Below are 12,500 nucleotides of genomic sequence, written 5' to 3'. Positions count from 1 at the left end.
CAGGTGTACCAGTGGTATGAACGCTTTAAAAGTGGTCGTGAGGCTGTTGAGGACGATTGTCGTCCTGGAAGGCCATTGACATCCAAAACTGACGAAAACGTCGATGAAATCCGAAAATTGTTGATCGAAAAGCGCAAATTGACGATAAGGCAGATAGCTGAGACCACCAACATATCATTTGAATCAATCCGCAAATAAAAACCTGCCTTGGTGGGGTCACAACTCGTGGATTCTCCATGACGATAATGCGCCATCTCATAATGCGTTGATTTTTCGAGAGTTTCTCGTCAAAAACAACACTAATACCATTCAACAACCGGCCAATTAATGTGATATCGTATCATTTGGCTTCTGCCTATTCAATTAACTCAAAAACCACTACCAGGAAATCGTTTTGAGAGTTTGGAGACGATAAAGCAAAAATCGCCGGAGGCACTAAAGACTATAACAAAAACCGAGTTCCAGAAAAGTTTTGAGGAGTGGATCAAACGCTGGCACAAGTGCATTGCATCCGACGGGGACTACTTTGAAGGGGACAATTTGAATTTTGAAGAAAAAACAATTACTTTTCTTTTTATGACAAAATTCCGGTTTATTTTTGATCATGGTAGTATGTTGTGCAATTATTAGATAACTAACAACCATAAGAAAGAAATGTGAAAATCCCTTTTCCTAGTTATTTAATTACTTGATAAAAAGGATTCGATTGTTCAACAACCTCACAACTTCGTCAGTGCAATAAGAACTGTAGAATACTGTAGAGAATATTGTAGCAAAAAAAATCTATAGATTATTGTAATTACCAGGCGGAACTCGATGCTACAATCATAGTGATGGTGCAATCGAACTGATAACTAGATAACGATAGTAGTCGCTCGATTCTCGAGGTCCTGCGCACGCACCAATGTTGTTCTTCCTGCTAGCGAACTATAAGCTCACGCTTGCTGTACGCCATATTTCGCATGTAGCACGTATCATTATGCCAGTGGGCAGGTTATCGCAGTGCAAAATAAATGGCCGCTTATCAGAGCTCACTGAACGGCAGCAGCAGTCCTCTTTTCCACCAGGAAATAGGCCGCTCATCCGTGATAATGTATAATAAGAAGTAGCCGCTAGTAGACTTGCGTTACGGCGTGGGTTCGCGCTTATATGTAGTCTTCTGCAAATGTGCCAGAAGCGCCAACAACGCAAAAATCCAATCACAACTTTCAATTAAATCGTTTCAATTATTTATCGTTTACTTATGCACACATCAACACACCGATAAACGATTCCTCGGCAGCGGTAAGGGGCATGCAAATTGAGCCATGTTGTTGTACCCGATGTTATTGAGACAAATCATTCAAAACCACTCCCGTGGTATCGACGACAACGGCGACGATTAGTCAGAAAGAGACACGCGATTGCCGTGTCGTAACGCGCTACAACCATCCATCAGAGTCATTGTGATATGTGTTGGTTAATTTACGCTGAAGGGAAATACGCTCCCCTAGAAAGCGTCGCATTTTTTTCAATACCCAAAGGATTTCCCCAGAGCACGTGGAATTTCAGACAGGTTTCCGACAGCATGAGGACTTTAAAAAACAACATAGATAAGAGTTATTACCGTCCGCTACGGTGTTCTGTTGGCAAAAATTACATACTAGCAAGCGATAAACGCACTATAATAAATATATTGAGCAAAAAATGTCTAAAAAAGGATGTTGAAATGAAGAAAAAAGAACTTAACGGTAAACCTATTGGCGCTCCCATCTGCCTAGTGCATAAACCCATTAATAAGCAAACATTTTTCAAAATGGCACTTTAACCAGAGATGATTAGTAAAGACTCCTAATTTGCAGTAAATCCATATTCTACATTACTGCACGTAAGACGAAATTTGAACAATAAAGAGGCTAAGGAAGACTTGGCATGTAGAAAAAATACAAATTACACCAAAGATTATCAAATGCGATTATTTGCATGAAATTTATGCTTTCCTACTTCACAACAATTACTAACAACAAGATCCAATTATCGAAAAAATAAAAATAAATACTGTCCAGGGAACTTATCAATACGCTAGCAAGTGCCAAGCGGAATATGACTCGCTCTTGATCATGACGGTGTCACGTGATCGGGTCAATGCTTTGACTCACAATTCGCTCCGATGGAAATATGATTTTTTGCGAAATTAGTAAAAGAGAAAAAGAAAGAAAAACCTCTCAGTATGCACCTAAAACCAACACCACGCCGAAAAGCGGTCACAAGTATGTGTACGCACAACGATCTCTACAGCAAACTGGGTTCGCATGGAACAGGTGGAGGTTAACCTTTGAAGTTGAAGAAACAAGTTCATCCCAGCTTGTTCGCTTGGTGTTTGTTGTGTCTTAACAGGTGGAACAACAGGAATGTTCATAAAGTATGAAGCGTACAATCTTTAGCACAGTCGATAAGCCCATAGTTTTCAAGCTACTATACTACTACTAATACTAATACAGTATAAATAACTATCCCTTTAAATTTTGAGACAATCCTAAGAATAGTTTTTAGATCATCTTTCAATTTTTCAAAAAGTTTACAAGCTCTTACTGTTCACACCAAGTAAAACAAACTATATAAAACGCACGCCACAAAGAAACGGAGGTATAATTAACCGTTCAATCAGTCTAATTAATAAAGACGTTTCAAATCAAACGTCGTTTTTTGATTAAAAAAAAGACGGTTGAGACTAAAGAATGGATAGATCAATATTAGGTACCTATTCCCCAGAAATTTATCCATTTTCGATTGGTTTGCTGATGTAAAACGCGATCGTAATCTGAGTGACTGAATGAGGCAGTAGTGCCGTGAAAAAATAAGCGATTTTAAAAAGTACTACAGTAGCAATACCAATACTTTAATAATTGACACAACAATGATATGAATGGTCGCGCAAAGTATTGCAATTCTGCTCATGTGTACCTTAAAAAATGTGATCGTACGACTAAAAGCTGATTTTCGTTGCATAAAAATAAACGCTGCAAAAATGCTGAGGTAAGCTAACGGATCACGTACGGGCAAACGTGACTTCAGAAGAAACATTTCCAGAAAAAAATGGATAAATCTTTCGTCACTTACCGTTCTCCTGCTTTTCTACAATCGGCAACGGTACACTCTCCTCGTCCAGCTGTAGCGGCTCATCCTTCAATTCTATGTCCAATCCGATGAATGCGTCGTTGAAAATATCATCTAGAGTAGAGAGTTGAAATTAGAGCTTGGAGATCATCCCGCATCATCCTGCATCCCGCTAGCGCCATACGCACCCTTGCAGTAGTCGTAGGTGAAGTTGTCATAGTTCGATTGCTGCTCCTCAGCAAAGGATTGCTGGGAGTGGGCCGATGGAGATGATGGTTCCATCTTGCCCTGCCAATCCAGCTCCAGCGGAAAGGATGTTGGCGTTGTCAGTAGATCCATTGCTGTCGTTTGCATTGGACTGGTACTGTAGCGTTGATGTTAGAGTCGACAGAAGACTAGTAGATGCTTCGTCGGAAAATGGTGTTGATAAAGGTTGTTTGTCTTGGGAGGCGTTTTTCCTCGCTTGGGACCTCATCTTGCTTAGTTGGGGTGCCATGATGGCTCTGCAATGGAAAAGCATCAAGAATTGGATTAAAAATATGAAAGTAAACCTACGTCGAAATCATTTACATATCTACACCGCCGTAAACAACCGTGTCCACGGTGGAGTCTGTTATCAATGAATCATCTATCGTCCTTATCAACTGATACTAGCAATTCTGAATGTTCCCTGCCCTAACATGGTTGATACAAACTCACAAAAACATCATCGGTACTTGGCAACGTTATTGGCGAAGGTGTGTCGCAGGTTCAGCGATCGGCGGGATCCGGATTGCCGCTCAGTAAAGGGGGAAAAATGCCGAGTCATGTCCAAAGCGTTTAGAGACGCTAATAACCCGCTGACGTCATCGGTCTCGAGACGCGTCGATCTCGAACATGCGATCGGGTTGTGAAATTCGCGTCCCACTGCAAGCGCACCCCGTCGTCCGTCCGCGTCTCTTGCCTTGTACCTTTCATGTATCGCTGGACCAACAACCGGAGGACCGGGTGGTAAAAGTAGGTCGCAGTAAGGTGCAGGCGTGATTGAAATCTGCGAAAATTGCGCGTAAACCCCACTCTTTCATGTTGCCAATCAGGTTCAAACCAGTTTGCACTTTTTCGCATTGGCCACTCGGTTCTCTTGGTGCACAGCCAACCCTTCCCGCTCGAGCATAATGTTGGAGAGCATGACGCGCCATCATTATTACATCATTTGGTACAGAAATAATTCTCCCTCGCTTTCGGTGACTCATCGGTGCATTTGGATGGGATCGGCGTTCCTCTTCCGCTTTGCATCCATTTCAGCCCGTTCTTATCACTTTAAAAGGCTAAAACAGAGCGATTATCTTGGCGCTTTTTCACACCCCTTCCCCCATGACCTGCACAATCCTTTCGCAGCCAGAGGGGCCCGAAACATGAGTCCGCTTTTCGGGGAGAAAACGCACGAAAATACTTACACAAAATAATCGTCGATATTCGTTTGGGTGTACTCTGAGCACCGTAGTGCGCGGCTTTTCAGCTTTCCACTAGAAATCCATTTTTCACCCGTTAATAAACACAACACAAATTCGTGACACGTTTCTTCGAGGCGACATTTGGTGGAACAAAACTTGGCGTTTTCCTCCCCCGGGTTCCTTTGCTACCATCTCCCGTCTCTTTCTCGGAACTCTTGCTCACTCCTACAGCGCACGCAGGCTTGTGTGCGAGAGCGAAGCAGCTACATCGTTTAGAGCAATGCGGTTTGAAGAGTTAGAACCCAGGCCCCGAACTTCGACTCCTGGATCCGCTCTTTTAGCCCTCTTTTTCATCTTCTTCCTTTTCCAGTTCAAGTCGCGTTATAGCTCCCGGCGGAGTTCCCTCGGCAAAAGTGTTTTTCCGATCGTTTGTGTGAGATAACCGGGAAATCTTTTTAATTTCCCACTGGTAAGTAACTGGTACACCACCCACGTTCTATGTGCATTAACTGATTAACCTTTGGGGTACTTTAGAAGATTTAGAAGTGATCTTAGTGCTACTCACCGGCGTTGTAAAACGATCGAGTAAATAAATGTTTTGCTACCTTATCAAAAGCTAATTATGTTGTTCTAACACCTTAACGGCTGTAGTCGGTGGTATGGTGAAGGTTAAATACGAAAGAACATTTCCGAATGTATCATTTTACAATCAGTAAGTACACCCTAAGTTGTTTATGTCTTTAAAGATCGTTGTCTAAAAACTGTATGTAAAATGATGTTACCCGTACTTCCTACTTTCGGATTTTGGGATTCGCTTGCCGAAAGGAAGATGACGAATCGTCATTGTCCCGCGAACGGCTGTTGCCCGATTTGTTCCCCGATTTTGAGATATGCGCCAGCGATCTGATTCATAAGTAATTACCAAGCCACTTAGCATCGATCGTATCCACGGATGCGAGACCTGCGAATATCCGCGCGATTTACTAGCCGTGCGAGGGGGCGCCAACGACGGTTGTTTATGTGGTGGGCATCGTGGATCGCAACGTGGTTCGCTGCGTGCTGCTGTGTTGGTACGAAACCGTTGAGCCGAAGAGCCGAGCACGGCCAAAGCGCATATCAGCGGGCTCCTAGTATCAGACGCGCTCATTCGAACAGCAACCCTCCAAGGGACCATGTGGTATTACTACGGAGTGATCGATTTTCCTACGTGTCGCTAGCCCCACTCGCTTTGCCGATCCAGCGTGCTCGCCTTTCCTGGGGCTGACCTTCTCCTTAGTACACTACAGTATACTGAATTCGTGTGATCCGGAGAGTGAGAGAACGATAACGAAGAGTGATTGTACGATTGTGATCTTTTATTGCATCTAAGACTACACCGTCATCTTTACAATTCCGTCGTGCTGGCAGGCAGAGCGCACTCGGTGCACGGTGCACGGTGTTTAGTTGAATCGTCGGCGTGAACCCTTAGCCTCCTACTAGGCAATGATGTAAGTTTTAAAGGAAGTTCAACAGTCGCTGGTGTAGAACGGAAAAAATACTCCCAAAAAAAAAAAACACCTGACACGATGGCACACAACACTCTGCGTGCGCGGCGCGAACCGTTGATTAACAGCAAGCAAGTGGCGGTGGGGTTTGTGTTGGCTTAATACTTAGCTGTATTGTTTGCATCTCCGGCACCCAAACACCAGACCAGTTCCGGACCCTCTGGGTATACTATTCGCGCATGCGAAGGTTGAGTTTGAAAGTTAAGACAACGATAAGCACATTCGATCGATCATCATCTCGCCTCACACAGTTTCTTCTCAAGGGAAGAGAGTCACCTTCACGTGCATGTTAATGTTTCCACGTCGCATAAATGTGTAACCGATTGTATGTGTGTGTCTGTCTGTCTGTCTGTTTCAAGATCATTTCATCAATTTCATGCTAGTCACCTCTCCACGTTAAACATTATCATCACATTCACCACCGACAGCTTGACGCTTGTTTTTACTTCCCCGATCCCGCCATTGTGTGGCGCTCATGATTAGCACAAGCAAAAACTGGTCACAACCTTAAGAGATTAACTTCCTTTTTTGTTGTACTCACGAAATGTTAGACATTGGTTATTACACACGGAGGGGCGATAGAGCAGGCTATAGGCGATAAGCCGGTACAAGCGAAGACATTTCGCTTGCGATTGTAGCGATAGCGTCCGTTGCGTTCGTCAATTGTTCCCCTGTGTTATCAAGCAATTAATGGTGACGTATTTAAACCGGAATACGCGCTGTTTGACGAATGATTTGCCGGTTTTCTTTTTGGCTATCGTGCTCCCATGGATCCTTATCGGCAGACAGACAGCTCTGATTGAAGACATCTCGTTGCTAAATATGAATGTTAAGCTCCAGGGCTTTACGGAGCGCCGCCAGTACTTCAGAAGCAATCGCGTTTCTCTGTTCCTTTGATGGGACTTTTTTAAAAGGCGTCTCGTAATTGTTACCTCAAACGCATGTACGCTCGCTTGTCATACGTGCCTGGTGCTCGTGGCGACAGATAACAAAACGTTGAATACATTTATGGATGTAATGATTTAGTAGCGACGAATTCAGCGGTTGCTCAATTGTCGCACTCCGAACCAAGCGAGTGGTACAATGGCGTCCAGCAGGGCAGACAAATACTGATCGCGATTGGCCGGTACTGCTCTTTCCGCCAACCTACCGGCGGCGGTTTCAATTGTGTAACCTCCTGCCAGCAATCTCAATGCAAACTGAACACATTCGAATGGCGTTCCCGATTAGTCGCCCGGCGGGGCGAGGAGGAGCTCCTATTATGTCCATCGTCGTCATCGCGAGACGGCCTTTGTCGGGCATGATCGACGCTAAAACCATATCGCTTAACACGATTTCTCTTTTATTTTGTGTCCAAACTTATCACTCAACAAAACCGGCCAACATGTCGCACATGGCCACATTTGTTTGCCTTTCACTGTCTTTACACCAATATTGACGATCTCTGGCGGTGGTAGCCACTGCTCTTATGTCCCAAAAAAGGATCCCCTCTTCGATCGTGCAGTGGAAGGCCGGGTGGGGGGTGGGGGGGGGGGGCTTTAAACAATGGACAGTCACAATAAACAAACAAACCATTTAGCACCCTATTTGGCACATATCAAATCATTTTAGAACCTCTCCTGTGATTGAACACAGTGTCCCATATTCCAATGATCAGAACACCCCGGTCATCAGTTGGGATTCTTAAATGGCACAAAGCCATTTCGCAAAACGAATCAATCACCTAGCCTAGTAGTGGAGTGGCCGGTGACCGGTGGCCTAGAAAAGCCGTAGCGGAAGTCAAGTGCCATTTATGTTTGGGTCTTAATGAAAATTGGCATCATCTATGGTCAGCGGTGGCTGCAGCCGATGCGGCTGTGTGCTATCCATAGAGACAATGTCGCAATCGCGACAATTAGTTTGATGCATTTGGCCTCCTTTCGTCGATTGATCGAATGGCATGGGGAATGTTTAGAATTTCTTTGATTTGATTTGATTCCCCACCGCCCAACACCCCTTTTAGAGGGGGCTTTAGCAGGTATTCTCCCCGCGTTGGCACTGATAACTAAAGTCCCCGGTCCCCCTGCTCTGTAAACAGCTCTGTCTTCTCCTGGAGTGGAGTGCCATGTCCAGTTTGGGTTTCGTGTTAAGCCTGTCAATCTTCCAGGCTTTGCTGATGATGAAGAGATTGCGCAGTCACTGGAAGTGGTCTGGAATGTTGCTCACGCAACAGATCCTGACAGTTCCCAGAACTAGTTCGCCAACTCCAGCTAGTGCGCGAAATACTCATTTCTGCAAACCGGTTGCTTCTAAACTCGAGGTCAATAATTTCACCAAATTTTCTTAGCGTTGTCTTATCTTATTAGCACTGTTTCTGTCATTCTGGACGTGTTCTTATGACGCAGTCTTACGATCGACGGCGCGCTGCTTGGTCTCATGGCATATCGTAGCGCCCACTCTACCTATCCCCACCTATCGCTCGACTTGGTGATAAGTGGAACTGATAACAGCCCTCAAACAAAACTTTACAACCATCGGGATGGGTCGCCCGGCAGTTGTTTTGTTACCAAGGACGCACGTTGGTACCAGGGAATGGAAGCTTTGGAATCCCTCCGTTCTGACTGCCGTTAGGGGGATGGATTTTGAAATTGCTGCTATTCCGTCGCGTTAAGGTCAAATGAGTGTTTGCAAAAGCGATGGCCCCCTCCCGCACACCTGTCTTGTATGGAGTGCGGTGGCTAGTAATTAGTCACCCGCACGGTTCGACCGATAATTAGCCCTCTGTTAGTCATGTTTACCCTATTGTCCTCAACCACCACTCAAAATGCCCCCTAGGGCGATGTGCTTATGAACTGACCACTTACTGTCGCTGTCGGTCGGTCGGTCGCTGTGTGAAGCAAGGGGAACACCGGTACCTGTCGGTTTCGTTTTTGAAACGTGCACAGATCGACGACAAGATCGAGTACTTATGCGGGCATTTTGGGTAACGGGCGCTTTTGAATGGCAAACTCTCTCGAGACACGGGATCGCTTGGATCTTTTCTCGTGCACTTCCCACCAATACGCTCCCAGTTTCGCACTTACATATTTGTACAAAAGGCCAAATACCCTGACCACGGCTAAATAGTCACTTTCCAATTTCCGGTTAAACCGGTTGGTAGCACACCGCACTGATCGGCCTCGATCGAACGCGAATATTTTGCGTCATTTCGTTTGTTTATAGTCCTGCTTCATCCTTTTCGCGTTTGGTGGACCTTCTTGCGAGGTTCGCAGCAGCGCTGGAAGGTCGTCGAACGTGTTAGAGATTTGTAGATAGATGATGTCGATTTTTAAAAATAGAATTGAAAGGCTGGTCGGTCAAGGGCACAGGACAAAGGAGCGGAGATACGCTCTGCCGTAAGTTTGTACTGCTCGGTGCGCTCTCATGGAGTGTATCTGTCGGTTCTTGGCATAAATTGAAGGTAGCTTAAACCTCCTTCTCACCTCTAGAAATCTCTCCCATTAGATAAGCCCATAAGTGGCCGGTCGGCAGGCGGTACCGGCCTAGGGTAATACGATTTGAGATTTTGGGATGTTTGTTGATGCCCCGCGGTAGACGCAACTTTATGGCTGACTAGTGGAAATTAGAGGGATTCACCGCCCAAGAAGAATATGGCGCAAAATACGTGACGAGTGTTTGTTGAGTACCTTGTTGCGGGTCACAGGGCCGGTTAAATCTCTATCGTCCTCTCGTGCTAATCTCTCTCTCGCGCGCGCGCGCTTGAAGAGCATCCTCTTTTGCATCGAATCAAAGTCCAAATGATTTTTAAGATCACGATCACGTTCACGGGCAGAGTAAGTACTGGTGTACTTGTAAATAAGCAAACCGGCAGCAGTTGATCGTGGTAAAATTGTCCTCCATCATACACGCCCACAAACACACACGCTTTCTGTCCGCATCTGTGAGGAGCCTGCCGAACCGGAAACCGGATACACCGTCACCGCGGCACACCGACACACGAGATTCACGAGTCAGGGATGATGATTTCGGAACGCTGATGAGTGTGCATATTACAGATTGAACGTGAACAAGACCAAGCTTTTGCTTGTGTCGACCTTAGCGGCCATCGTGATAGTGGCGGTCGTGGTCGGGCTGGTAATCGGTTTACGGTCACGCGACCCATCTGCACCGTCCCATGTCCGGCTGACGGGTGGTGCTGTCACCTCCAACGGAGTCGAGTGTGCCGAGATCGGGGCCGACATTCTACGCCGGAATGGATCGGCCGTCGATGCCGCCATTGCGACACTCTTCTGCGAGGGTATTACCTGTCCGCAGAGCATGGGCCTTGGTGGTGGCTTTCTGGCCACGCTGTACTTCCGCGATACGAACAAGGCGGAAGCGATGATCGCTCGGGAGATCGCACCAGCCGCCGCTACCCGTGATATGTACGTTAACTCTAGCTCCGTGTCGGGTGGTCTGGCGGTGGCCGTGCCCACGGAACTGAAGGGCTACTGGGAGCTCCACCAACGGTACGGGCGGCTCGAGTGGCGAACGTTGGTGGAGCCGACGATAGAGCTGTGCCGCAGGGGCCATCAGGTTACCGGATATTTGGCCCGTATCCTTGCTGGTCGCACGGAGCGCATCCGGAACGAACCGTCGCTGCGGGATGTGTTCCTGAATCCGGCCACACAGGAACCGTGGCAGGAAGGGGACGTCCTGAAGCGTCCACAGCTGGCGGAAACCCTCGAAATCATCGCCAAGGAGGGTGCGGCGGCCATATACAGCCCCAACGGAACGCTGCTGCCACTGTTGATGAAAGATCTCAAGCAATTCGGAAGCATCATAACGGAGGAAGACTTTTACAACTATAAGTACGTCTGCTCCTCCTCCTCCTCCTTTCTCCTGTCATCGATGAGCTTCCCTTTTGATCTTCCGTTCTTTCCGTTTTCTGCTCCGTAGACCACGGTGGGTCGCACCAGCGCACACAAGTATTGGAAAGTCTAGTCAGGTGTACTCCATCCCGCTCGCGGGCAGTGGCACCATTCTGACCTACATGCTGAACATTCTGGACAGCTTCGGCAAGCTGACGATGGGCGATCCGCTGTCCTGGCACCGGATCGTCGAGAGCTTTAAGCACGGCTACGGGCTGCGGACACGCGTCGGCGATCCTGCGTTCGTGCCCGGCATCGAGACGGAGCTGCAGAAGCTGGGCAGCAAAACGTACGCCCAGTTTATCTCGGAAACCATTGCCGACGACTCGACACACTCGGAGTACGGCCACTACGGCGCGCTGTTTTCGACGGAGAACGATCAAGGAACGGCTCACGTGTCGATACTGGCACCGAACGGGGATGCCGTGGCGGTTACGAGCACCATCAACAATATGTAAGTTTGTGTCCGGCGTCGTCGTCATCGGCAATCGGCTTAGGTCTGGTCATCACAATGTTGTTGCCCCTCCATCATACAGCCTTGGTGCCATGATACGCTCCACCTCGACCGGGATCGTACTGAACGACGAGATGGACGATTTCTCCACGCCCGGTCGGACCAATTCGTACGGATTGCCCGCTTCCCCGGCCAACTACATCGTTCCCGGTAAGGTACCGATGTCCTCGATGACGCCAACCATCGTAACCGATGAGCACGGTGATGTGCGGATCGTGGTTGGCAGTGCTGGTGGATCGCGCATTACCACCGCCACCCTGCAGATGATCGTACGACATTTGGTTTTCGGCGAGACACTGGATACCATCATTAACACGCCCCGGATGCACCATCAACTTGCACCGATGTCGGTCGAGTACGAGAAAGGGTTCGATCCGGTCGTGATCGATGGGCTCGTGAAGCGGGGCCATGTCTGCAAAGAGGCAGCCTCGGACGGTGGCTTTGCTGCGCTGACGGCCATCGTGCGCCATGCCGACAATCGGATCGAGGCAACGTGGGATCCGCGCCGCTCCGGAAGTACTGCTATCCTGGAAGGATAGGCGTGGCAAGGCATGGATGAGCCCCTGCATGGGAGGCCCCGGTGCCATTAATCGTTTTTATCCGCACAGCCGCGGTGTATGTTTCCATTTTAAGCTTGAAATTAGTCTCCATTCCTTAGAGCTCTAGTTATTTGTTGGTTTTTTGCATCATAATCAACGCTTTATTTTACTTAGCTCTAGATCGGCGAAGAAAAGTAGAGAGAGATGGTAGATTGAGGCGAAGGATTCTAGCGCAGGCCAATTGCCTTCCGATGGGACTAGCAGTGGTCATACACGTATTCATACATACTGCATCGTACCCACCATTTGAAACGGGTTTTCCTTCCCCCCTGGGGCATCCATCATCTTATCTCTAAGCATAACTACCTGCACCATCTTCTATGTGACTACTTATACTAACCTAGAGTATGGAGCTGGATAGTGACTAATATGAGGCAAAAGAGGTGTTGCGCTGGCACTCCATTCCAATCGTTACGGATCTGCTG

The 12,500-nt window shown here is 47.3% G+C and overlaps 2 protein-coding genes across 2 annotated transcripts in view; one reads left to right on the top strand and one right to left on the bottom strand.

Annotated features, from left to right (window-relative positions):
* The window catches only part of LOC126572420 (cyclic AMP-dependent transcription factor ATF-4), a 15,041-nt gene extending 10,333 nt beyond the window's left edge, over positions 1-4,708 (bottom strand). Inside the window, exons 1-3 of the mRNA XM_050231728.1 lie at positions 4,533-4,708; positions 3,285-3,599; positions 3,100-3,210 (exon numbers count right to left, since the gene is read on the bottom strand). Coding sequence (XP_050087685.1) covers positions 3,100-3,210; positions 3,285-3,450 — 277 coding nt within the window. The 5' untranslated portion in view covers positions 3,451-3,599; positions 4,533-4,708. The remainder of the gene's footprint in view (positions 1-3,099; positions 3,211-3,284; positions 3,600-4,532) is intronic.
* A 936-nt stretch (positions 4,709-5,644) lies between these two features.
* Positions 5,645-12,500, top strand: part of LOC126581198 (glutathione hydrolase 1 proenzyme-like) — a 9,087-nt gene continuing 2,231 nt past the window's right edge. Inside the window, 3 exon segments of the mRNA XM_050244694.1 lie at positions 5,645-6,016; positions 10,108-10,902; positions 10,991-11,426. Coding sequence (XP_050100651.1) covers positions 6,012-6,016; positions 10,108-10,902; positions 10,991-11,426 — 1,236 coding nt within the window. The 5' untranslated portion in view covers positions 5,645-6,011.

The sequence above is a fragment of the Anopheles aquasalis genome, chromosome 2, assembly GCF_943734665.1.
Source record: "Anopheles aquasalis chromosome 2, idAnoAquaMG_Q_19, whole genome shotgun sequence".
NCBI classification, from domain to species: domain Eukaryota; kingdom Metazoa; phylum Arthropoda; class Insecta; order Diptera; family Culicidae; genus Anopheles; species Anopheles aquasalis.
The sequence above is the reverse complement of the archived record's forward strand: the minus strand, read 5'-3'. Positions and strand labels throughout refer to the sequence as shown.